The sequence below is a fragment of the Macaca nemestrina genome, chromosome 12 (genome assembly GCF_043159975.1).
Source record: "Macaca nemestrina isolate mMacNem1 chromosome 12, mMacNem.hap1, whole genome shotgun sequence".
Lineage (NCBI taxonomy): Eukaryota > Metazoa > Chordata > Mammalia > Primates > Cercopithecidae > Macaca > Macaca nemestrina.
This window is the reverse complement of record NC_092136.1, coordinates 111,760,471-111,786,679: the sequence shown is the minus strand read 5'-3', so window position 1 is coordinate 111,786,679 and position 26,209 is coordinate 111,760,471. Positions and strand designations below refer to the sequence as shown.

The 26,209-nt window shown below is 41.7% G+C and overlaps 2 protein-coding genes and 1 pseudogene across 13 annotated transcripts in view; 1 reads left to right on the top strand and 2 right to left on the bottom strand.

The window, feature by feature from the left end:
- Window positions 1–65: 65 nt before the first annotated feature.
- On the bottom strand, window positions 66–4,823 carry CFAP68 (cilia and flagella associated protein 68). Of its 4 annotated transcripts, none has more exons than XM_011761422.3 (4): window positions 4,686–4,823; window positions 1,543–1,773; window positions 939–1,005; window positions 66–376 (listed from the first exon to the last, which is right to left on the bottom strand). In XM_011761422.3, the coding sequence occupies exons 1-4, from the start codon at window positions 4,707–4,709 to the stop codon at window positions 267–269; spliced, it is 432 nt and encodes a 143-aa protein (XP_011759724.2). In that variant the 5' UTR covers window positions 4,710–4,823; the 3' UTR covers window positions 66–266. The 4 variants fall into 4 exon arrangements, with proteins under 4 accessions (XP_011759724.2, XP_011759723.2, XP_011759722.2 ...); XM_011761421.2 differs by lacking the exon at window positions 4,686–4,823 and adding an exon at window positions 4,525–4,658; XM_011761420.2 differs by lacking the exon at window positions 4,686–4,823 and adding an exon at window positions 2,540–2,664.
- Window positions 4,824–4,980: 157 nt separating this feature from the next.
- LOC105493752 (ALG9 alpha-1,2-mannosyltransferase) overlaps window positions 4,981–26,209 on the top strand; it is a 101,376-nt gene continuing 80,147 nt past the window's right edge. For 7 of the 9 annotated variants that reach the window (XR_011611238.1, XR_011611237.1, XR_011611239.1 and 4 more), the window contains exons 1-10: window positions 4,981–5,161; window positions 5,410–5,566; window positions 7,062–7,265; window positions 7,433–7,591; window positions 7,962–9,018; window positions 11,610–11,746; window positions 12,737–12,875; window positions 14,743–14,877; window positions 20,812–20,882; window positions 26,068–26,156. Coding sequence is in view for 6 of the 9 variants with exons in the window: in XM_071075943.1 (XP_070932044.1) it covers window positions 4,990–5,161; window positions 5,410–5,566; window positions 7,062–7,265; window positions 7,433–7,591; window positions 7,962–9,018; window positions 11,610–11,746; window positions 12,737–12,875; window positions 14,743–14,877; window positions 20,812–20,882; window positions 26,068–26,156 (2,320 nt within the window). In the remaining 3 variants the exon portion in view is untranslated. The other 2 variants (XM_071075945.1, XM_071075946.1) reach the window with 2 other exon arrangements.
- Window positions 21,622–21,834, bottom strand: LOC112428842 (guanine nucleotide-binding protein G(I)/G(S)/G(O) subunit gamma-5 pseudogene; annotated as a pseudogene).

The following is a 26,209-nucleotide window of genomic DNA, read 5'->3' as shown; positions in this document are numbered from 1 at the left end:
TAGAACTGAGTTGCTATACTAAATTTGATGTTTAAATCTTGGTTAAAACAACAACAAAAAAGGGATAAAGAATATTTTCTATGTGTTTTGCTTTATTTATTCAGAGAGTGAAACTGTGCTACAGTGAGCTAAATTTTTAGCTGTGCTTAGAATGTGCTCCCTTCTTTTTACTGTGGAAAAGTGAAGTATCTTATCATTTCTTAGAAACCTGGATGCTGAAATTAGTCAATATTAAGATATTATACATATCCTGAGTGATGCCTGATTTAAGATTTTGAATAGCTATTCATGTAAGTTGACTTTTCTGTGCATTTGTATCGGGGAGGATCCAGTTCAGGTTGATGTCCTGGGAAACAGTGAGGCTCTCGCTTAAATCCTGAGGGAACCAAAAAAGGGAAGGGAAGACAAATGAAAACAGTCAACAATAAGGAGTTTTAGAAACTGATCTTGCTCCTATTTCTAGGGAATAGACAGTAAGTTCTGTTAAAATTGAAGAAAAAAACCTGTTTACTTATTCATTTAGTTATTCACCTTTTTTTTTTTTTTTTGAGACAGTGTTTCACTCTGTCACCCAGGCAGGAGTGCAGTGGCTTGATTTCTGCTCACTGAAATCTCTACCTCTCAGGTTCAAGTGATTCTCCTGCCGCAGCCTCATGAGTAGCTGGGACTACAGGCATGAGCCACCACACCCAGCTAATTTTTGTATTTTTTAAGTAGAGATGGGGTATCACCATGCTGGCCAGGCTGGTCTCGAACTCCTGACCTCAAGTGATCTGCCTGCCTCAGCCTCACAATGTGCTGGGGGTTACGCGTGTGAGCCACTGCACCCAGCCTCACTTATTCACCTATTCAGTTTACTTTTATTTGAGTTCCTTCTATGTGCCAGTCACTGAGTTGGGTTCTGAAAATGTAAGAATTAGAAAAAACAGTACACGTACTATGCGTTGAAAGTGGCATTTTGTTGTTGTAGCTTGTATCATATGTTGTTTCAAAGTAGTGTCCAAACTGCAAAGAAAAATTAACAGACTAAATCTGGAAGTCTACAGTTAACACATCAGGAAATAAAGATCAATATGACATGAATTCTCATGGATTGTCATATTTTAGATGGACTGAGGTCTATGGTGTTAGTCTATATCCGTCTAACTTTCATATCTTTTGTATGTTTGCTTGTTTAGGAGAGATTTAAGCGCAAGACTCAGATAAATGACAAGTCTAGATAGGCAAGGACCAGGGGAAAAGCTAGCCTAAGTCAGAAGACGTTATAAATTTCCATAGATGAAGAGATACAGTCCAAACAGAAGTAAGAGAAAAAGAGGACTGCCCTTCCTTTTGAAACCTTACAGATAATAAAATATTCAACTTGACAGTAAAGTGGCATAGGTGGTTCAGCTGCGGACTGTTCCTCTGTCCCAAACACTTCACTGAAAACTGAGAGATCCTTGCACCAGAAGTTATTACATACCTGCATTTCAAATGGCCATTGCATTTCTTTTGCCAACAAAAGGAAACAAACAAACAAAAAAGAGAAAGTTAGAGTACCTGGGAAGGCAAGGGTTTGGGCTGCACGATATTCCTCAGGTCATATCTTTCCTGGTTCCAGTTGCCCATCAGGGTACGGTTCGAATAGGCATTCTCATTAGTGGTGCATCTCCATCCATACTGGAAAAACTTGGACATATTATTCCAATCTGTCCACACTTCACCATGGCCATCTGCATTAATGATGCTGCCACAATGTGGGTTTGTGAGGAAACAGGCGAGGTTCTGTCTCTGGGAAAAGACAAGAATAGAAAAGCTTATTGCATAAATCAGAGAAGAGAAAAAGCATCCTTTCCGCCCTTGTTTTACATAGCCAGGTAAAACATAAGCACGCCGTACTAATGATCCAAGCTTTGTTATGGTTCTGTTTCTTCCTCTCTAAGTCCTGGAACCCTTTGATCTATTCTTTCAATCAGCAACAGCGGATGACTACATGGATTAAATCCACACCCCCGCACCCCAGGCCCCGTGAAAAGACAGGAAAAACTTCAGTATTCCCAATACAATATGGAGAATTAGCTAAATTTTTAGGTAATTTTGAGATGTAGGCATTTAGGGACTAAGGGCACTGCTACAGTCAAAGAGAACAGAAAGAAGTGAGAGTTGAGTAACTAGATAACACAATAAATGAGTAATAAATGATCATTTCCTTCCTGCTAGCTCAAGTGATGCCTTCCCTGAAGTTAGCGCCTCTCTCCTTTTATCTCACATAAAACTTTATCTTCTTATCTTTCCCTGTATTTATAACTTTGTACCATACATTAGAGTTCTTTAAGTCTGCATTATATCTCCTATACTGAGCTGTATGCCCCTTAAGGACAGGATCTGTTTTATTCATTATTGTACCCTGTCCTTCTGCCTATTCTCCCAATCAATCTGGTTTGCATATACCAGAAGATCAATGTCTGATTTCATTTTTTTTGTAAGGTAAAAGCTCAATCTTTCTTTTTTCCCCAAAATGTGAGTCTGACCCCCTGGCTTAGGAACAAGGTGATACCTTTCCTGAAGAAGAGTAACTTGATGCTGAGTAGGTTGAGCCGTTTGAAGATTTCTTATGAGAGTGACAGAAATTTTTACTTGGCTGTTCCATGTTCTTTAAAGATGCAGACAAACCTGACATTCCCAGTTCTCCAAGCAAAGAAAGATTCACCCAGATTACCATGGGCAAGTGGCCATGATTTGGAAATCACCACCCACTTGCCTTTCCACAGGCAGAAACAAAGCCAATAACGCATCATTGAAGGATGACATCCCAGGTAACTACCCTCATACCATCTGCCTTTGTGAAGACAGGTGCATGCACTGATGTTACCAAACAACATGATGACCAGAGTAGCTGGTCCCATGAAGTCCAACGGGCCTGGTATTCATACTGGAAATCTAGGTGTAACTGTCTCTAGGGCTGGAATGACAGACATCCCACCCACTCAGTTGTTCAAGCCAGAAGCCTGGGGCTTATCTTTGACTCTGACTTGTCTTTAATATTCATCCAGTCACTAGGTCTTGTTGATTTTTGAATCTGACCACTACCCTCCATTCCCATTGCCAGATTTCAATTCAAATCACTGTCAGCTTTGTCTCCATTATTGCAGCTGCCTCTTGTCTTATCCTGCCATCAGCCTTGTTCCTCTCCAAACCTTTCTCCACAGGATAGCAGAATTTTTCAAAATGAAAGTATAATTGTATCATCTTCTCGTTTAAAATCTTTCAGTGGTTTTCAACTGTTTTCAGAGTAAGGTTCAGCCTGTTAAAATGGCTTACAACAGAACAGAGAACCAAATACAGCATGTTCTTGTTACCAGAAGGGGTCCTGATCCAGACCCCAAGAGACAAGAAAGAACTTAAGGTGAGTCTATAAAGCATAAGGAAGTTTATTAAGAAAGTAAAGGAATACAGAATGGCTACTCCATATGCAGAGCAGCCCTGAGGGCAGCCGGTTGCCCATTTTTAAGACTGTTGATTATACGCTAAACAAGGAGTGGATTAATTCATACCTCCCCTTTTTAGACCATATAGGGTAACTTCCTGACGTTTCCATGGCATTTTTAAACTGCCATGGCACTAGCAGTGAGGATGAACAGAGGTCAGTCTCATCGCCATCTTGGTTTTGGTGGATTTTAGCTGGCTTCTTTACCTGTTTTATCAGCAAGGTGTTTATGACCTGTATCTTGTGCTGAGCTATCTCATCCTGTGACTAAGAATGCCTTAACTTACTGGGAACACAGCCCAGGTCTTAGCCTTATTTACCTAGCCCCTATTCAAGATGGAGTTGCTCTGTTATAAATACCTCTGACAATCTCACTTATAAGTGGGACCTAAACATGGAAACAACAGATGCTGCAGACTACTAACTAGAGTGGGGAGGGGGGTGGTGTGGGTTGAAAAACTATTAGGTGCCATATACCCATATAACAAACCTGCAACCTACCTGGGTGCAATATATCCACGTAACAAACTTGTACATGTACCCCCATATATAAATAAAAGTTGATTTTTTTAAAAAGGCTTACAAGGCTCCCTGTGACCTGCCCCCTGCCTAACTCTTCAGTCTCATCTGTTACTCTCCCTCCAACTGCGTTTCAGCCCAATTCAACTATTCTGTTTCTCCATCAAGCTTTTGCATATATTGCTCTTTCTGCCTCTTCACGCCTCTTAACCCAGTTAGGATGTACTTTTACCCTCTTAGCTTTCAACTCGGGTTCACTTCATCCAAGGACTCTGACCCACTTCGCCCAAAAACTTGGTAACGTTCTCCTTCTGTGCGCTCCCATTGCACACTGAATCACTCCACGCATAGCACACACCCTGCCATATCAGAGTTGCCTCTTTTGCTCTGTGCATTCCCCACCAGAATGCAGGCTCACTGAAATCACAGGCCACGTCTTGTTCATCCATATATCGTAACCACTCTCACAGTGGCCTGGCACGCAATAGACCTCAATAATCTTTCTTGAATGAATAGAAGATAGGAGATTTAAGCACCTGGAGGAGAAATTTTGAGCAGCAGAGACACTGGGAGGCAGCCATTTCGGACGAGGTGAAAAAAGTTTCAAAACCTTCTGCGTCAAGAGCATGCGAGACACAGTCCAATCTCTCCTTGGCCTCAGCCCCGCCCCGTTTCTTTCACTCAGAACTCGCCTCACCCCTGTGACTGCTTGTGACCTCATGCAGGTGTGATGAAGTCGCTCAAGGCCATGCTTGGGCTAAAGGCACTATGATCTTCCCGAGGGGCTGAAAGGGCGAGGGGACAGGAAAGTGGGCGTCTTGCTTTTGCATTCATAGTTATTATCCTCCCAAGGAGTCGGTGCACCCGTTCGTCTAGACAACCGGGCGCCAAGGGTGCCTCATCAACTAGCGACGAGTGAAGAGGGGGCGGGCAGAGATCCGCGAAGGAAGTGACGTAAAACGAGCGCCACAGAGAACGCGAGCTGGGAGTCGGTGGAGGCCATGGCCCCTCGGCGCCTCCTGTTGGTTGGGGAGGGGAATTTCTCCTTCGCCGCCGCTCTGAGCGAAACCCTGGATCAGAACACTCGTCTTACCGCCACCTGCCTCCAGCGCCAGGCCGAGTTGACCCGGGATCCAGTGGCCCGGGAGAATCTGCGGTACCTGCGCGAGCGAGGTAGCGAGCCCGCCCCTCTGCGAAGCCCCGCCCAGCGGCTGGCTCGTCCCAAAGTGGAAAGGGTGGGGGCGTGGGGATGTAACCCACGTGGAGACTGTTCTTGATCGTCCCACGGATATTCACATAAAGCCGGCTTTGTGCCCAGACTTGGGCTGGTCTGCACGGTGTAAGTTAGGAAGAGTTTTTCTGTTCCATGTCTTAAGGCGTCCTCCCATCTCTATTTTGCGCCCCTATACTATCTTTGCCAGGTATTGATGTACGTTTCGGTGTGGACTGCACCCAGCTGACAGATGTCTTTGAACTGCACGACAGAGAATTTAATCAAATTTATTTCAACTTTCCGCATTGTGGACGCAAAGCTGGCGTAGCTAAGAACAGGGAACTGCTTGCCAAGTTTTTCCAAAGGTGAGGAAAGGAGTGCCCTCACAAGGAAAATGTTTAAGATGTCCATAACATAGTTACTGTACCCAAACATAAGGCACACGTGCAAGCTACTATATGTTTAGAAGAGAATATAAAACATCAAAGGAACCCCCAATTTAGTTGGAAAAATATATATAAATCCTAAATGCTAAATGAAAGTACAAATAGTGTACTCTTGGGTGTATAAAAGAGGATCATTTGTTTTTGACAGTGCAAAATAATGAGAGCCATATAGTCTAATGGCTAAGAACGTTCACTTAGAAGCCGGACTGCCTGGATTCAAATCCCAGCGCACCACTTAACAGTTGTTATTTTTTTATTTTTTATTTTTTTTGAGACAGAGTCTCACCCTGTCGCCCAGGCGGGAGTGCAGTGGCGCAATCTCGGCTCACTGCAAGCTCAGCCCCCATTCTCCTGCCTTAGCCTCCCAAGTAGCTGGGAGTGTAGGCGACCGCCACCACGCCCGGCTAATTTTTTGTATTTTTAGTAGAGACGGGGTTTCACCGTGGTAGCCAGGATGCTCTAAATCTCCTGACCTCATGATCCGCCCTCCTCGGCCTCCCAAAGTGCTGGGATTACAGGCGTGAGCCACCATGCCTGGCCAACAGTTGTTATTTTAAGCAAGCTTACTGAATCTTTACATGCTTCCGTGTTCTCAAGTGTAAACTAGGGATATTAATAGTAACTAATTGGGCCAGGCGCGGTGGCTCACGCCTGTAATCCCAGCAGTTTGGGAGGCCGAGGTGAGCAGATCACCTGAGGTCAGGAAATCGAGACCATCCTGGCTACCACGGTGAAACCCGTCTCCACTAAAAATACAAAAAATTAGCCAGGTACGGCGGCATGCGCCTGTAATCACGGCTAGTTGGGAGGCTGAGGCAGGAGAATCACTTGAACTTGGGAAGTTGCGGTTGCAGTGAGCTGAGATTGTGCCACTGCACTCCAGCCTGGGCAACAGAGCAAGACTCCATTTCAAAAAAAAAAAAAGTAACAGCCTCATTAAATTATTGTGAACTGAAAACAATGCTCTACATGATTATACCACAAGTCATGATACTATTGCAGGTGTCCAAGGGGGCACAGCTGTCAATAAACTTTTGACAGAGGCAGTATTTTAAACTAGTGTTTGAATTTCAGGAGGGCAATGAAAATAACTTTCTAAATGGGAAGAAACAGCCTAAGCAGTGAATCATATATAGAAACTGTGCAGATATTGACCTTTCTGTGACATATGCATGAACAACACAAATGCAAAGCAGACCCTGGTCAACCAATAGTATCAGTTAGTGGGTTGAACATTTAATTTACATTTGTATTTACTTCCAGCTACTTTCTTTGCATTTTTTGAGGTCTAATAGATTCTTGCACATAGGTATGATTGGATTTTAATTATTTCACAGGCAAACCATGTGTATGTTGCCAACTCCTGTGGTAATTTCCACTTGTTTATGATAATTGTTTCTTTTCTCCCTATTAGCTGTGCAGACGTTCTTGCAGAGGAAGGAGAAGTCCACGTGGCATTATGTAGAGGACAAGGTGGAACTCCTGCGGATAAGCCCCAGAGAGAATGGCACAACAGTTGGCAAGTGGTTGCCATGGCAGCCCTGGGGGGACTCATTTTAAGTGATGTATATCCATTCAGCTGTAAGGCTGTGCCAGGGTACAAGTGCACTGGATATAGGTAGGTAATAGCATAGGTCTAAGCCTTCTGCTTTTTCATCTCCCTCACTAATGATGATAAAATCTCATAAACAGACTCATAGACCCTGCCAATTAACTGATTCAGTCTGTAAAAATACTTGCTTATTTTAATAATGACAGATTTCATATTGGTGTCTATTTTGCCAGGAGTCAAGATAAGTCCTTTCATGTAGAAGGTGCTTTGAACCATGTCTTCACCAGGAGCTTACCTTTCGAAGTTTCTCAACCCAGAATCTTCAGGATCAAAGTGGGTAACCAGTGGTTTTCCTTTCCAGAACCAGAAGCACTTGTAGGAAAGTTGAACAGGTAATCAGTTATTTTGCTGGAAATCACTTTCATCTCCAGTTGTATCCTGATTGTCTTGATGGCAACCATATATTGAATGGATGGTACATAAATTGTTAGTGATGTGGGTGCTATGTTTGTCAGCCTGGCCTTCTTAAGCGTCTCTAGAATTAAAAATGGTCACATTTTCTGATATATTGCAGGGATGGTGGCTGTCAGAGTTCTGAAATACACCTGTTTCTCCTTATGGTAGATGATTTCTTTGTTTCCTTTCAAGATCAATTTAAGGGTAATTCTTTTCTGTCCAGCTATTTGTATTTTTAATTCTAGCGACATTATAATTATTTACTATCTTAAGTTAGAAAAGTTATTTTTGTGTATGTTTAAACAGGGGTTTCCTGGAAGCACCTTCATGTCATCCTATCAAAACCATAAATGAGAAACTCATTGCTGAATTAGGCAAAGCTTTCCCTCTAAAAAGGCTGGAGTGTTCCTTCCCTTTGCTGCCACAGGAAGATGCCAGTGTTCTTCCTTTCTGGAATTGTGACTTTCTATCAGCTGCTTTTTGGATTAGTCTCCATGAGGATAACTCAAATTCTGAGTCCCTGACTGGTGGGACATCACAAGATGTGGAAGACTTTCTAGTGTCATTTTCAGAACTTAGCCTTCCCAAGAATCCTGGAAGAGACGGTAAAGAAGAAGCTTGTGAAGGAACCTATGGCCAGACCAAGGTCTGCCTTAGACCTTCTCTCCTAGTGCATGTTCAGGATGTCATTGAAGTACCAGACTTCCTCTCAGGTTCTCTGCACATCCTCAGTGGACCTGTCTTTCAGAAGTGCCACATTCTGCCTTTCACAATGCCAGCATTTCATGAGACTTTATTTATCCTTGGGTTTAACCAAAATCTGAAGGATGGCTGTCTTCAATCACTGCTGGATCATCTGAAGGGCATTCTAGATAGCCTGCTAACCCAGACATTGCTGGAGAGCTCTAAGCTGAGCAGTTTAGTCGAATTTGTCCTTCAATCAAATGGAAAGGATTATATGATTCGTGTGAAGACTCACAATTTTAGCCCAGATTGTACTGAGGATCTAATTATTGGGTCTGTTACCACATCTGCCACTAGTGTTATACATAAAGACCAGTGTTTTGTGTTTGTGTCTATGAACTTGGACTTACTAGCCATGCTTGTCTGGTGTATCTCTGACTGGAGAATGTTGTGGACTTTTGATAACCGTTTCCTGAAAAATTTTGTTCCTGGGAAAATAGAACCCTTCAAAAGTCATTCTCTGTATCCTCCATGTTATGTGCATGATATTAGTTTTTGGATAGATGAGAAGAAAGGATTTGATGAACTAGAGTTTCACACTGTGGCCCGAGCAGTGTCCCAGGACACTGTTATATCCATACAGTTTCTTAGCCGTTTTCAACATCCAAAGACTCAACAGGTCAGTCTCTGCTATAGATTGACCTACCAGACCTGTGACAAGGCCCTCACCCAGCAGCAAGTAGCATCAATGCAGTCCCAGTTTAGGAAGGAGATTCAACAACGCCTATATGTTATACCTCGGTAGTTTAGTAAATCCTTTTTTGCAGTGTGATCCTTCATTGCGGGGGATGTGGAGGAAAATAACCAACTTGTAACCAGTAGTCCTTTCTGGATTTTTTTTTTGTAAAATCTTTCACTTTGTGACCATAGCTACTGTTTGTTGATCTTTTTTTTTTTTTTTTTTGAGACAGAGTCTTGCTGTGTCGCCCAGGCGGGAGTGCAGTGGCAGTGGCGCGATCTCGGCTCACTACAAGCTCCACCTCCCAGGTTCATGCCATTCTCCTGCCTCAGCCTCCTGAGTAGCTGGGACTATAGGCGCCCACCACCACGCTGGCTAATTTTTTTTTTGTTGTTGTATTTTTAGTAGAGAAGGGGTTTCACCATGTTAGCCAGGATGGTCTCGATTTCCTGGCCTCGTGATCCGCCCACCTCGGCCACCCAAAGTGCTAGGATTATAGGTGTGAGCCACCGTGCCTGGCCTACTATTGGTTGATCTTAAAAGATACCTTGACTCTATCACTGAAATTTATAGATTATAATGTGATTGGTGACATTTGGAGTTGTGTAATATTCTGGTCCTGAGAAGTGACTAAAACAATAAACAAAACAGCATATTGTACTTTAGATGCTCTATTGCTGAAGAGGCAGTAGAACTTAGGTGTCTCATCAAATATAAGTATGTTTTCCACACTGTCAATTACTCTTCCCTTAACTTTGTTGTATCATTTCATTAAATCACCTTATGAGAGTAGTTTTTGGAGTCAGACTAACATGTATTAGCTTGGTAAGTTGCAAATATTCCACATTAGTTTTGGTATTATTATTATCATCATCAACATTTTAATTCTGTGGTTGAAATCCGTAGAACTAATAAAGTGCCAGATTTAGGGTTAACATTTGGGTCTGTTTGACTCTAAAGCCCATGTTCTTTCTGCCACTTTCTGTTACTTCTTCCCTAGTCTTTAACAGTAATTCAACTGTGATTAAACTTTGCCTCTCTAGATTTTGGGGCCTTCTATTGTAAGTATCTCTAAGGGACACTGGAAAATTAACTTAGCCTAGGATTCTGCAGAATGCAGTATTCTAATGTGAAGTAACGTATGTTCCTGTTAATAGTTAGACTCCACATTTGGGATTATATTCTGTGAGGGACATGACTGTCTTATTTATTCTCGGAGAAAAGCATTTGGGAAGGCAAGAATGGAAGAACAGAGACAAATTAGGAGGTTATTGCAGTAATGCAAACGAGATAATGATGACCTGGACCAAGGTGGTAAAATGTTGGGTTGGATAATATTTGGAAGGACTTGCTGATGAATTAAACGTTCGTGTGTGGGTGAGAGAGGTTTGGGGTTAGAGAAATAAAGGGATTAAGTAGGACCTCTAGGTTTTTGACCTGAATACTTAGAAGACTGGAAGTGTCATTAACTGGGATGGAAACACTGCCATAGGAGTAAGTTTGGGGACTGGGATAAAGAATCAAGGGATCTCTTATGGACGCATCTATTGCTGAGCTCTCCACATAGACTATTTTGCTAATTGATGGCAGGTAATGTGATTTATCCCTTTCTTCTATCGTCAATAGTGCTTGGTACGTGGATGAGGTAGTGTTAGTAGAGCTGGATCTAGTGTAGTAGAGCTGGATCTTAAAAAAGGTTAGGAATGTGAAGGGAGAATTGTTAGTCAAGTAGGGTGTGCATTTCAGGCAGAGGACATCCATGAACAGAGATATAGATAAGGGAGCATTTGGGGGCACTTTCTAGGCTAGTTAGCTGGAATGTAAAGTGTGCATAGGAAAGTAGTGGGTTTCTACTAAGTAGGTTTGTACTAAGGTTTGTACTTAGGTTTTTACTAAGTTTAAAAAGGATAAAATACGTAAAACACCTACCACAATGCCATAGTAGCGATGACAGTGATGGACGTCTGGTTCAGTTTGCCGCACAGAATTTCATCAGTCTACATTCTGCCATTACCGGTTTGTCTCTCTGAAGCAGTTTTTAGCTACAGGCTGTCTCTGACACTCTCACCAAAATACAAAGAAGGCAAAGTGTTAAAAATGACATTTTAAGGACCTTTAGTAGATAGCTGCGCTATGATATTTAACTGAATACTTCACATCTTACTATGTAGATTCCTTTAATCACTTTCTGTTTTTTCATTTAAATAGGGGAGCTGAGAGGTTTTTTGTTTTTTGTTTTTTTTTTGAGAATGGAGAATCCTGAAAAGTGACGGAAAATAGGGTTGGAGGGAGGTAGGAATGGCCAGAATTAGAAGCAGGTGGATGGGACAGCCCTGATGAAGAAACTCAAGGCTCAGGTTCTATTTCTTCGCTACTCGGGGATCTGCCCCAATTGGCCCAGTAACACTATAATTTAGTCTTTTCTGCGCATGTCAAGATCTTTTGTCCCTCGGCGGACACCGTTTGCCAGCCAAAGCTATGTCGCGCTCACCGACTTCATAGGGTTCAAAATTCTGTCTTTTTTCCCCAAGCTTGCCATGGCTAGTCGAGGGGCTCGGCAGCGCCTGAAGGGCAGCGGGGGCAGCAGTGGGGATACGGCCCCCGCTGCGGACAAGCTGCGGGAGCTGCTGGGCAGCCGAGAGGCGGGCGGCGCGGAGCACAGGACCGAGTAAGTGTGCGGCGCGGCAGGGGCGTGGCCGGCCGGCCGGCCGGCGGCGCTGTTCGGGGCTGCCCCCGGGAGGGTCTTAGCAGTGGCGCGCGGGGCTCCGACAGGCCTGGCCTCCCCGCCGGAGGCCTGAGCTCCCTCTTCAGCTAGGTCATATTGCTCTTCCTGGGCGGATCAGTATTCAGTCTTCGCCCACGTTAGATCCCTCCACCGCGGGTTCCCCTCTCTTGTAAAACCGCCTTGGAGTGCGGATCTATGATGCTCTCGGGCCAGGCCTAGAGTGGGCATAGCTTCTGTGGGAGATGTTGACAGGATCAAAGAGTATACCTTTTACGGTTGTTCCTCACAGCTCCTTTTATTCTGCCTCAAGTCCCGACCCTTTACTGGGCCCATCCAACCCACCGCCACCTCTTCCCAAACCCGGGAGGCTGCAGGTTAGAACTACATTAAGGGAGCTGTCAACATATGGAATTGGAGTAGGCTATGTACCTAGCATCTAGGTTTCTATCTGAACATAAGGGTGAATGAATAAAGCCATGAAAAGCAATGACCTTGTTAAGAAAAGAAAGAAAAGGAGAATGACAGCTTTGTGGCCTTCAAATGAGTGATTAGTTGACTTGGGATAAATGGAGTGTCATAAATGCATTGAGCTAAAGTGTATGAGTTAATTTATGCCTTAAAAGCAGGAAGTGGAAGGAGTGATTGAGATTAAAGTCAATTCTTCAGAAGGCCGAGGCAGGAGGATTACTTGAGCCGAGGAGTTTAAGTCCAGCCTGAGCAACATAGCAAGACCCTATCATAAAATTTTTTTCTTAAAAATCTGAATTCTTTATTCATTTTACTGAGAGAGAACAACTAGTCATTCACCTTTTTAGGTGAATAACTTAAGTGCTTTGATGTCTCTTGTTCTTTTTGTCCTTTCTTTCTAGATTTAGGTCTTCTGCTTAGCAGGTCCTTCCTGACATGCTTTTTTTTTTTTTTGCTTTTGAGCAGGTTATCTGGGAACAAAGCAGGACAAGTCTGGGCACCTGAAGGATCTACTGCTTTCAAGTGTCTGCTTTCAGCAAGGTTATGTGCTGCTCTCCTGAGCAACATCTCTGACTGTGATGAAACATTCAACTATTGGGAGCCAGTAGGTGATTTCTTTAGTTTTCTCTTTTTGTTCTTGATTTTGCAGCATAGGTGTTATTACGAATCGAGAGACAAATAATATACAAGTGTCACTCCTAGTAAAATAGATGTATTTTCTTTAAAAAAAAAAACAACAAAACAACAACAAAAAAAACCAGGCCAGGCACGGTGGCTAACGCCTGTAATCCCAGTACTTTGGGAGGCCGAGGCTGGTGAATTATCTGAGATCGGGAGTTTGAGACCAACCTGACCAACATTGTGAAACCCTGTCTCTACTGAAAATACAGAAATTAGCTGGGTGTGGTAGTGGGCACCTGTAGTCCCAGCTACTCGGGAGGCTGAGGCAGGAGAAACGCTTGATCACAGGAGGCGGAGTTTACAGTGAACTGAAAGCACACCGTTGCGCTCCAGCCTGGGCGACAGAGCAAGACTCCGTCTCAGAAAAAAAAAACAAAAAACAGAAATGGGGACTCATTATGTCACTGAGGCTGATATTGAACTCCTAGGCTCAAGCGATCCTCTCGCCTCGCTTCCAAAGTGTTGGGGTTACAGGCGTGAGCCACTGGGCCTGGCCAGTAACATGTTTTCACTTTTGTATTCTAAGCAGATGATTTACCTGCTATTGAAGGCTGTAGGGAATTTAGCTGGTTTACACCAAGGTCTAATTTGTAATTTTCTTTTTTTTTTTTTAAATGAAAATAATACCTGGAGATAGTTTTTAAAGTTAACAAATACTAAAATACCTAAAGGAAAAACAGTAGCTTTCTATTCCACTTCTCATGTCCAAATCCTACTTTCCGGAGGCAACCACTTATTTTCACTTTCTTTTTTTTTTTTTTTTTTTTGAGATGGAGTCTCACTCCACCGCCCAGGCTGGAGTGCAGTGGCCGGATCTCGGCTCACTGCAAGCTTCGCCTCCCGGGTTCACGCCATTTTCCTGCCTCAGCCTCCCGAGTAGCTGGGACTGCAGGCGCCCGCCACCTCGCCCGGCTAGTTTCTTTGTATTGTTTTAGTAAAGACAGGGTTTCACCGTGTTAGCCAGGATGGTCTTGATCTCCTGACCTCGTGATCCGCCCGTCTTGGCCTTCCGAAGTGCTGGGATTACAGACTTGAGCCACTATGCCCGGCCTTTTTTTCACTTTTTAAGTTATGTCTTATGGTTACCAAAATAGTGTTACTAAATAGTATGCTTTTATTGCTATTTCTTGATTTACACATTACCTGTTGACTTCTATTATAGAAAATTCAAAGGGAAAATTTTCTGATCACATTTTGAATTAAAAAAATGAAGGAAGAATGTTAAGTGTAGGTTGTTTAAGGAAAATATATAATTTAGAGGTTTTCTGTTTTGGGTAACGAGTGTTGAGAAAAAATAAGTAGAAGGTAAAATTCAAGCTTTCAGTGTTGACCAAACAGCAATCTTGTAAAATGTGTAATGTCTTAATATTTAAAATATTATATCATTTTGATTCCTTTTTTATCTATCAATTGCAAATCGCCTAGGCTGGAGTGCAGTGGCATGATCTGGGTTCACTGCAACCTCTGCCTCCTGGGCTCAACTGATTCTCCTGCCTCAGCCTCCCAAGTAGCTGGGACTACAGGCATGCACCACCATACCATGCTAATATATTTATATATATATTTTTGTAGATATGAGGTTTTGCCATGTTGCCCAGGCTGGTCTTTAACTATGGGGCTCAAGCAACCTGCCTGGCTTGCCCTCCCAAAGTGCTGGGGTTATAGGTGTGAGGCACCGGTGCCTGGCCTGCCTTTGTCTTTAATATTTCTGCTCAGAAACTTCACTTGCATCTGCTTAACAGAGATTTTTGGCCAATATAACCCTGAATCTATCTGTTTTGTATTTTTAGACACACTACCTCATCTATGGGGAAGGGTTTCAGACTTGGGAATATTCCCCAGCATATGCCATTCGCTCCTATGCTTACCTATTGCTTCATGCCTGGCCAGCTGCATTTCATGCAAGAATTCTACAAACTAATAAGGTAAGGGCAGACCAACCTGGAAGCAATCACAATTGATCAAGAGGTGAGTCTCTGGTATAGTTTTGAGAAAAGGACAAAATAGATTGGAAGTTAAAAGGGAACTTTTTTTGAAGAAGAATCATTTATTCACCATTCAACAAGCATTAATGGAACAACTTTTATTTGGTAGACACTGTATTAAGGCTATGGCTATAACAATAACCAAGCCCCTGACTTAATGAAACTTGTGGTTTAGTGGAGAAGATGAACGTTGAACAAATCATTCTAAATATGATGGGTCTTATGGAGGAAAAGTACAATGTACAATGGAATAGCATATTAGGAGGGTCTAATTTAAGTAGAGTGCTGAGAAACATTTAGGTGTTAACTGGGACCTAACCTGATTAGTTTTCAGAAATTTGACTATGATGTGTCTTGGTGTGGATTTCTTTGGGTTTGTCCTGTTTGGAGTTTATTCAGCTTCTTGAATCTTTAGGCTTATTCCTTTTGCCAAGTTTGGAAAGGTTTTAGTTTTTATTGTTTTGAATACTTTTTCAGCCCTGTTCTTTTTCCTTTTCTTTTTTTTTTTTGAGATGGAGTCTCGCTCTGTCGCCCAGGCTGGAGTGCAGTGGCGCGATCTCGGCTCACTGCAAGCTCCGCCTCCCGGGTTCACGCCATTCTCCTGCCTCAGCCTCCCGAGTAGCTGGGACTACAGGCGCCCACAACCGCGCCCGGCTAATTTTTTGTATTTTTAGTAGAGACGGGGTTTCACCGTGGTCTCGATCTCCTGACCTTGTGATCCGCCCGCCTCGGCCTCCCAAAGCGCTGGGATTATAGGCGTGAGCCACCGCGCCCGGCCCTTTTTCCTTTTCTTATAGAACTTTGATGATGTGAATGTCAGATCTTTTGTTATTAGTCCCCCAGGTCTCTGAGACTCTGTTTTCAATTTATTTTCTCTCTGTTGTTCACATTGAGTAATTTCTGTTCTTCTGTCTTCCACTTCACTGATTCTTTCCTCTGTCCCCTCTTCCAATGTGGACCCTATCTATTGCATTTTTAGTTTGTTCTATGTATTTTTTCAGTTTTAAAATTTCCATTCGGTTTTTCTTTCTATCTTCTAATTTTTTTTTACTGAGACTTTCTCCTTTTCATTTGCTTCAGGCATATTCTTAATTGTTCACTGAAATATTTTTACGAAGCCTGCTTTAAATTTTGTCAGATAATTCTAACACCTCTGTCACCTTGGTGTTGGAATCTGTCGATGGACTTTTTTCATTCAGTTTGAGATCTTCCTGGGTCTTGGTATGACAGGTCATTTTCAGTTGAAAGCTGGACATTTTAGGTGTTGCATGATGAGCTTCTGGATTATTCATGGGCTCAGCATGCTTTCTTTGCAGTTTTGTGCTCCTTGGATCTTATTTAAGCCTTCTGTTTCAGCTGGCTTCTTTTGATACTACTTCCCACTAACCCAGCAGGAAAAGAACATTAGTGGGACGTTTCTACCTTGTTACTGCCAAGTGGAGGTAGAACTTGAGGTTCCCTACCAGGCCTCCACTGACATCTGAGGAAGGGGGTCCTTTTTGTTATTGGTGGGCAAGAGTAGAAGGTCTCACTCCCTACTAGGCCTTCACTGATACCACCTTACAGGTAGAGTCCAAGCATCTTGACAGATTGAAGTTGGGTATGGAAGTCCAGGCTCCTAAAGTGGTTGCCACTGACACCATGATGAAGGAGAGGCTCATTACTACCAGTGGGGATGGAAGTCCTGGCTTCCTACCTGACCTCTGATGCATGGGTAGGAGTGGGTATTTCTCCAGGGTATTTGTCCTGAATGGAGTAGTTACTGTCTAAAAGTTTTTGTCATGCGAGGCTACTTTTTCTTTGGTCCTTTGGCTACACAGCAGACCTTGGTTGGGTTGTTTTTGTCTTCTTTGCCCATTGGCATTTTCAGTTGCCAGCTTTTCATGCCTAGAATACACCAAGCAAAAAGAAAACCCATGGAATTTACCACTGTGTTGTTTCTCATGTCCTGAAGTCTGTAGCCAGCCTGCTTTCTTCTCTCCACCTTCAGAGTCTTCTTAGGTTGGTTTTAAATAGATTGTCCAGAGTTTCTGTTGGTTTTTTTGGTTGTTATAAATAGAGTGTCCAGGAATAGGGGAAAAGTCCATTTTCCATGAAGCAGAAGTCCCTAACTAGAGAACTAAAGGATAAGTAGAGTTGTCTAGGTAAGGTAAGAGTGGGGATGCGGGAGAAAGTTGGGAATAGTCTTCTAGACTGATGGCCCTGAGGCTGGGAAGAAGGACAGCGTGGCTTTCTTGTATAAACAGGTTTGACACTTGGAAGAGGGAATGGTGGAATAGATTAGATGAGATGAGAATTAAGAAGACACCAGATTTCTACAAGACCTGGTAGGATCTATTAAGGTATCAGACTGTTGTTCTTCTTCCCACAAGTCTGTTGTGTGAAGCCACTGAAAGGTTTTCAGACAAAAGAGAGGTATGATTGCATTTGCATTTTAGAATGTTCAGAAAGGTAGCACCTGCAGAAAGTGACAAAAATACTATCCCTCCCTTCCATATCCAGTATCTCATTTCTGTTTTTTTTTGAAATGAAGTCTCACTCTGTCGCCCAGGCTGGAGTGCAGTGGTGCGATCTCAGGTCACAGCAACCTCCATTTCCCAGATTCAAGTGATTATCCTGCCTCAGCCTCCTGAGTGACTGGGATTAAAAGCTTGAGCCACCATGTCTGGCTAATTTTTTTGTATTTTTAGTAGAGACAGGGTTTCACCATCTTGGCCAGTTTGGTCTCAACCTCCTGATCTCAAGTGATCCGCCTGCCTTGGCCTCCCAAAGTGCTGGGATTATGGGCGAGAGCCACTGCACCTGGCCTCATTTCTGGGTTTTTTTTTTTTTTTTTGAACTTGTCAAAGGAAAGATAATAAAGGGTGAAGGGCTCAGTAGAAAACTAACAATGTGCTATGCAGAGGGTTGTCATTTCCACTTGGATATCTACTATCACTTCAAATTTTACATGTTCAACACAGAATTCTTCCTCTTCTCTAATCCTGTTACATCACTGATGTGCACAGCAAGTGAAATGGAAAGCAAGATTTCTCTTCTTCTCTTGTTCTGACTTCCGATTTCCTTTTTCCCAGCCACCTGGCAAAGGGGAATTGTAGCTTAGAGAGTCTTAGCCCCAGCATCATAACGCTGAGTAGAGAAGGATGGTTGTTTCTGAGAGATAGTGTGGTAACAATTGGCACCTCTAGTGATAACTACCTTCTCAGTCTCTTGCTACCCCAATTGAAAGCACCTTTGTATTGTCTCTTCATGGACTTGTTTGTGAATTTCTCTGAAGTGTACACTCAGGAGTGAGATCCCACACATAGACCCATGGGCTTACTGAATCTCAGAGTTCTGCCAGATTGCTCTCCAGATGGCTGTACAACTTTATGTTCTCTGCAGCAGTACTCCAGGCTCCATCTTCCTCTCCTGAGCCTTTCTCATGTATGTGAGATGCTTCTCATTTTAATTGAATTTCTGTGATTATTAGTGAAGAGGAGCATTTCTTCATACATTTATTACTCATTTAGAGCTTCCTTTCTGTGAATTACACATTCACATCCTTTGCCTATTTTTCTGTTGGGTTTTCTATTTTATTCTTCCAATTTGTAGACATTCTCAATAGTAACCCCCTATAGGTTTTAGATATTGCATATATTTTCTCTTACCTCTATTAGCTTTGTCTGTGGTCCTTTGTTGAACAGTAATCTTTAATTCAATATGATCAAACCAATCCATTGTCTCTTGTGATTGGTGGATTTTGGGTCTTTGTAAAAGAAATCCTCCTTCACCACAGGTCATAGAGATATTCTTCTGTATTTTCTTCAATTAGCTTTTGTTTTTTTTTTTTGAGATGGAGTCTCGCTCTGTCACCCACTGGAGTGCAGTGTTGCGATCTCGGCTCACTTCAGTCTCTGCCTCCCAGGTTCAAGCGATTCTCCTGCCTCAGCCTCCCCAGTAGCTGGGACTACAAGCATGTGCCACCACGCCCAGCTAATTTGTGTATTTTTAGTAGAGATGGGGTTTTGCCATGTCAGCTGGTCTGGTCTCAAACTCCTGAACTCAGGTGATCCACCCACCTCGGCCTCCCAAAATGCTAGGATTCAATTAGCTTTTAATTTTATCTTTTACATATAAGGCTTTAATCATTTGAAGTTTATTTTTATAAATTGTAGAAAGATCCAGATTTATTTTTTGCTATATGGTGAACTGGATTTTCTAGCACCATCTACCAAATAACCCACCTTTTTCCTTCTGATTTGTAATACCACCTCTATCATTCACTTCATTCCCATATGTATATGGGTTTTTTCTGTTGTCTATTCTCTGTCATTGGTCAGTTTATTACCATATTGCTTTTATTATTATGGGTTTGTAATGTATGTCAGTATTTGGTGAATGAATTTCTTACTTTGTCCTTTTTTAAATTTGTATTTTAAAAATCATTTTAGAATCAGTTTGCCACTCACCCAAATTCTGCTAGGTTTTGATTAGAGTTGTACTAAATTTACCTATTATTTTGAGAATGAATTATTTTATTTTATTTTATTTTATTTTATTTTTTGAGACGGGGCCTTGCTCTTCTTCCCAGGCTGGAGTGCAGTGGTGCAGTAATAACTTTTTTTTTGAGTTTGAGGTGCAGCCTCAAACTCGTGGGCTCAAGGAATCCTTCCATTTCAGCCTCTTGAGTGGCTAGGACCACAGGTACATGCCACCATATCCAGCTAATTTTTAATTTTTTGTAGACTTGGAGCCTCACTATATTGTCCATGCTGGTCTTCAATTCCTGGCCTCAAGCACACGGCTTGCCCCAGCCTCCCAAAGGGTTGGGATTACAGGCGAGTGCCACTGCACTCAGCAGAATTAATAATTTTACAGTGTTAAGTCACTCTGTCCCTAAAATGATACATTTATCCATTTAGCCAAGTTTTCTGTGTCTTTTAATAAATTTTTTTTAATTAACCCTGAGTAGCTGGGGTTACAGATGCCCGCCACCATGCGTGGCTAATTTTTTTGTATTTTTAGTAGAGATGGGGTTTCATCAGGTTGGCCAGGCTGGTCTCGAACTCCTGACCTCAGGTGATCCGCCCGCCTCGGCCTCCCAAAGTGTTGAAATTACAGACGTGAGCCACCGCGCCCGGCCAGTTATAATATATATTAAGTAGTGTTTATGTTTTGAGAAATTCAGTGCTCTTAACCATATGGTATAACCCATATTTTATTATTTTTATTTTTTAAATTGATTGTTGTCAATTATAAAATTAATAAAACCACATTACAGAACTTTGGAAGATAGGAGGAAAAATACTCACCTAAATCTACCAGGTTGTTATAACTACTTTTACCATTTTATTACATTTCTTTCCAGTCTTTCCATATGCATGTAGTGTCCATAGCTATAACTGATGTATAAATAATATTGTATTGTACATTTTCACTTAATATTTTGTCATAATCACTACCTGATGTATTATGGTTGTTGAAGAAGTGCTTGTTGAATGAATGAGCATTATATTGCAAGAATGTTTTCATTGTCTTTGTAACCATAAATTTTAATATCTGTATAATTGTCCATGAGCTAGATGTAGCCTAGTTTATTTAATCATTTCCCTATAATTGAATATTTTGTAGTTTTTGAAGCAGTTTTTACTAAAACTGCAATTAACATTTTTGTGAATGGAGCTCCACCTCCCAACCCCCACCAGCTGGAGTGATAGAAGTAGGTATTCTGATACTGAGTCAAGGGATATGAAAATTCTTAGTCCATGTTGCTTTTTAAAAGAATTATACCAATTTACAGTGTTATTGACAATAAATGAGAGTGGTTCATGTTTACGAGTTTTTCTAGCTCATATCTGTGACTTCTGTTTTCTTTTTCTGGGTTTCTTTCAGATTCTTGTGTTTTACTTTTTGCGATGTCTTCTGGCTTTCGTGAGCTGTATTTGTGAACTTTACTTTTACAAGTGAGTATAAAAACTTTGCTTCTAAAAATGCTATGAGGAAACCCATTATTGCATAGATTATCTCTTGTGATAGTCTAGGCAGTGATTAGAAATAGAAAACACTTTGCCGGGTGTGGTGGCTCACACCTGTAATCCCCGCACTTTGGGAGGCCGAGGCAGGTGGATCACCTGAGGTTGGGAGTTCAAGACCAGCCTGACCAACATGGAGAAACCCCATCTCTACTAAAAATACAAAATTAGCCGGGTGTGGTGGTGCATGCCTGTAATCCCAGCTACTCAGGAGGCTGAGGCAGGAGAATCACTTGAACTCGGGAGGTGGAGGTTGTGGTGAGCTGAGATTGTGCCATTGCACTCCTGGGCAACAAGAGTGAAACTCCATCTCAAAAAAAAAAAAAAAAAAAAAAGAAAGAAAGAAATAGAATACACTTTCCTTCTAGCTCCTGATATATATATCATATATATATATATATATTTTTTTTTTTTTTTCTGAGAAAGAAAACTTTTTTTTTCATACTGAGTTTTATTGTATGCTGCTGCCAGTGTAGATAAAACAATTACCCTTGTGAAATAGAAATTCATGAAAATTCAGAGAGGTAGATATTAAAGACTGACGGAAGTAGAAGTTTGTATAGTATGGCACATGTGCTACAGGGATAAGCTTTTGTACAGACTTCAAATTTAGCTCTCTTTTGAATATCCACTGGATCTTAAGAAGTGGTTTGGGAAACTTTTGAAAGATTCATTTTACTACAAAAAAACAGATTTTCTGGGGTCTGAAGGGATTTGTACTTGAAGATACTCCAGTCAGCAGAAGGTCGTGTTGAACATTCTGCAGACGGAATTGTTTCAAGTCTGCAGCTGCCTGCGAAACTTTTATGCAGCTGACCCTGGCCTCCAGCCGGGGCTGTTGAACCATTTTCTTCATAGCGGCGATGCTGGAGGAGTCAGACATGGTGTCCGTGAGGGCCAGGCCAGTTTGTGGGTTGGTGGGTCATGGGTCAACAGAGCCTGTCTGAAAACTTCTTGCTTTTATTTATTTTTCTCTTCTTTTTCTTTTTTTAATTTTTATTTTTATTTCAATAGTTTTCGGGGTACAGGTGGGTTTTGGTCATATGAATAAGTTCTTTAGTGGTGATTTCTGAGATTTTGATGCACCCCTCACCTGTAGCTCCTGATATTAAATCTGAAGTGTGACTTCTTGTTTGAAACCAACAGTTGAAGAGGCACACTATACTTCTAATTATCATTTTCTTTCCTGAGGTCATAAATACCATAACCTTACGTCATTCATTTTAATTCTGTTAAAAACTATCTAACTGGTCTTTACTTGATAGGATTTAGTAGAACTCTACTTTCGGTCCTAAGATACAGGATCGTGATTTGCCTCTGCCCTACAACTTAGTTGATAAACTACTCCCAGTGTGGGATATCACTGCTCTTATTTGCACCCAATATATTGTCTTTCACCAAGTATCTATCAGTTGATTGAATATTAGTTGGGACTATTAAGCATTTAAGTGTCCCGGTAATAAAAATAGCCACCTTTTTTACGTGATTAACTAACAAACGTCTTATTTTAATAATGCTTTAGTAATATATTTAAAGGTATTTGGACTTAGTGATCATTATTAAAAGTCTTCCCACAGCTAAAAATGTCAGATTTTAAAAAATCTTTACCCTTGACTCTGAGTGGAGTGGAGGGAAAAAAAGTAAAGCTAGTACTGCCTTTGAGAATTGTAACCATAAATTGGTCTTCATATGGGTTTGGGCCTGAATTCAAATCACCTACATGGTCTTTCAAGCCCTAAACTGAGAATTTATTTTATTATATATATATATATATATATATATATATATATATTTTTTTTTTTTTTTTTTTTTTTTTTTTTTGAGACGGAGTCTCGCTCTGTCGCCCAGGCTGGAGTGCAGTGGCCGGATCTCAGCTCACTGCAAGCTCCGCCCCCCGGGTTTATGCCATTCTCCTGCCTCAGCCTCCCGAGTAGCTGGGACTACAGGCGCCCGCCACCTCGCCTGGCTAGTTTTTTGTATTTTTAGTAGAGACGGGGTTTCACCGTGTTAGCCAGGATGTTCTCGATCTCCTGACCTCGTGATCCGCCCGACTCGGCCTCCCAAAGTGCTGGGATTACAGGCTTGAGCCACCGCGCCCGGCCGCTATTATATATTTTTTATTTTATTTTTGAGACTGTCGCCCAGGCTGGAGTGCAGTGGCATGATCTCAGCTCACTGCAACCTCCGCCTCCCGGGTTCAAGCCATTCTCCTGTCTCAGCCTCCTGAGTAACTGGGGCTACAGGTGCACACCCCCACGCCTGGCTAATTTTTTGTACCTTTAGTAGAGATGGGATTTCACCATGTCTCGATCTCCTGACCTCGTGATCTGCCCGCCTCGGCCTCCCAAAGTGCTGGGATTACAGGTGTGAGACACCAGGCCCAGCCGAGAATTTATTTTAAATTGTTCTGGGTTGGTAGTGCCCCTGGCATCTGGCAAAAATTTCTCTAGAGAAATGGACCTTTAACCCAAGTGTCTGAAAATTACCAGAGATAAAGTTCTAATGAACAAGAAATTATAATAAAAATAAATCAGAGCACAGAAGGGATCAAAACATTATGAGTGACAATAGAATGTTGACCTGAAAAACTTCATTTCTTGAGAAATAGGAATATAAATAAGTATATTTAACATTTTCAAACAAGTAAAAGAACCGAAAACATGAACAAGAAACGAGATGACCAAATAAATTAAAAAAAAATCAGAACTTACAAGATCATATAAAATGTAATATTATATAATATCAATAATATATATATAATATTTATACTTAAAACTCAGTAGATAAACAGCAGATTAGACATTCTGATGAGTAAACTAGTAAATTGGAAGATTGATTTAAATAAATTACTCAAAATGCAGTACAGAGAGACCAAAAAAAAAAGGTAATATAGAAGAGGTTAAGAAATGTGTAAACCACAGCTGGGTGCAGTGGCTCACGCCTGCAATCCCAGCACTTTGGGAGGCTGAGGCAGGAGTTTGAGACCAGCCTGGCCAACATGGTAAAACCTCATTTCTACTAAAAACACAAAAATTAGCCAGGCGTGGTGGCGCATGCCTGTAGCCCCAGCTACTTGGGTGGTAGAGGCACAAGAATCACTTGAACTCAAGAGATAAAAGTTGCAGTGAGCCAAGATCATGCCATTGCACTCCAGCCTGGACAACAGAGAGAGACTCTCTCTCAAAAAAAAAAAAAAAAAAAAAGAAAAGAAATGTGTAAGCCAGAGTTGAAAGAACTGATATACATCTAATCAGATTGTAGAAGGAGATGACAGAATGGGGAGAGGCGATATTCGGGGTATTAATAGCTGAGAATTTTCCAGAAATGATGGGAAAAAAAAAGATGCTAATCCATAGATTTAGTAAACCTAACATATCCCAAGCTAGATACAAGAAAATTAGTGTAGTGAAACTGTGTAAAAACAGTAGAGACAAAAAGATTTTAAAAGTTGTCAGAGGACTAATAGAATACCTACAAAGGAGTGTTAGGTAGTTATACTGACAGAAGACTTTTTAACAGCCAGAAGACCAAAAAAGAATATCTTCAAAGTGCTGAGAGAAAATAACTCTCATCCTAAAATTGTATATTAGGTTAAGCCATCTTTTAAGACCAAGAGCTAAATACAGATTTTCAGTTAAAAAAAATGAGAGAGAGAAAGGAAAACAAAAAAAAAAAAAAAAAGGAAGAAGCTTGTAATCCCAATGCTTTGGGAGACTGAGGCAGGAGGATCATTGAGGATTGCTTGAGCCCAGGAATTTGAGATCAGCCTGGGCAACATAGCAAGACCTCATCTCTACAAAAAATGAGCTGGATATGATGGCACATGCCTTTAGTCACAGTTACTCCTAGCCATTCGAGAGGCTGAGGCAGGAGGTTCCCTTGAACACTGGAGTTCAGGGATACAGTGAGCTATGACCATGCCACTGCACACCAGCCTGAGCAACAGAGAGTATGACCCTATCTGTGGAGCGGGTGGGGGGATGGGAGGGAAGAAAGGAAAGAAAAGGAAACCAACCAACCAAAAAGACAGAATTTATCATTAACAGATTCTCACTAAAAGAACTTCTAAAAGAGATACATAGGAAAAAGCAAAATTATTTCAGAAAGAAGCTCTGAAATGCAGTAGCGAATCTGAGCTGGGAAATGATGAACACACGGATGTGTCTGAACAAACATTGACTAAGCAAAGCAGTAGTAATGCCTAAATACGTTTAATTTGCGGGGTTCACACCTACGAGAAAGAAGTAGAAGAAGATATGTAATTACTTAAGTTTGAGAAACACTGGTTTAGATAACCACTTACTCACATTTTCATCTATCTCCTAGCCTTTTTTTTTCTGACAACTACCGTTTATTGAGCAACTGTGTGCCAGACACTCTCCTAAGCACTTTTCCTTGCATTGTCCTCACAGAAACCTTACAAAGTTTGTGTTACTATCCTTATTTTATGCTTGAGGAATCAGACAGAGAGATTATTCAACCAGAGTAGGCTTCCAATGCTAGTAAGTGGCAGAGCCAGAATTTGAATGTGTGCCCACCTGAATCTAAGGTCTATTATTTTTCACCACATCATTCTATTTTCCACTTGATAGATACAATCTTAGCATGTAAAGAATACATTTTATTTTAGGTAGAGAGCTTCTCTTCTGTGTCAGAAACAAGAATGTTTGGGTTTCTTATGCACAGTGAATTGCTAACAAACCTGTCAAGGTAGTTTTGTGTTTGACTTTAGATCTTGAGTGTTACCTGTGGTGCATGTTTTTCTCCTTCGATTTGAGATGTGTATTCCTAATATTTTCCATGCTGATAATCTTTTTTTTTTTTTTTTTTTTTTGAGACGGAGTCTCGCTCTGTCGCCCAGGCTGGAGTGCAGTGGCGCGATCTCGGCTCACTGCAAGCTCCACCTCCCGGGTTCACGCCATTCTCCTGCCTCAGCCTCCCGAGTAGCTGGGACTACAGGCGCCCACAACCGCGCCCGGCTAATTTTTTGTATTTTTAGTAGAGACGGGGTTTCACCGTGGTCTCGATCTCCTGACCTTGTGATCCGCCCGCCTCGGCCTCCCAAAGTGCTGGGATTACAGGCGTGAGCCACCGCGTAATCTTGTGTTTTTCCTAGGGCTGTGTGCAAGAAGTTTGGGTTGCACGTGAGTCGAATGATGCTAGCCTTCTTGGTTCTCAGCACTGGCATGTTTTGCTCATCATCAGGTAAGTAAAAGGGGAGATAAGGGAATTGCACATTCACCAATAGTTGACAGTTG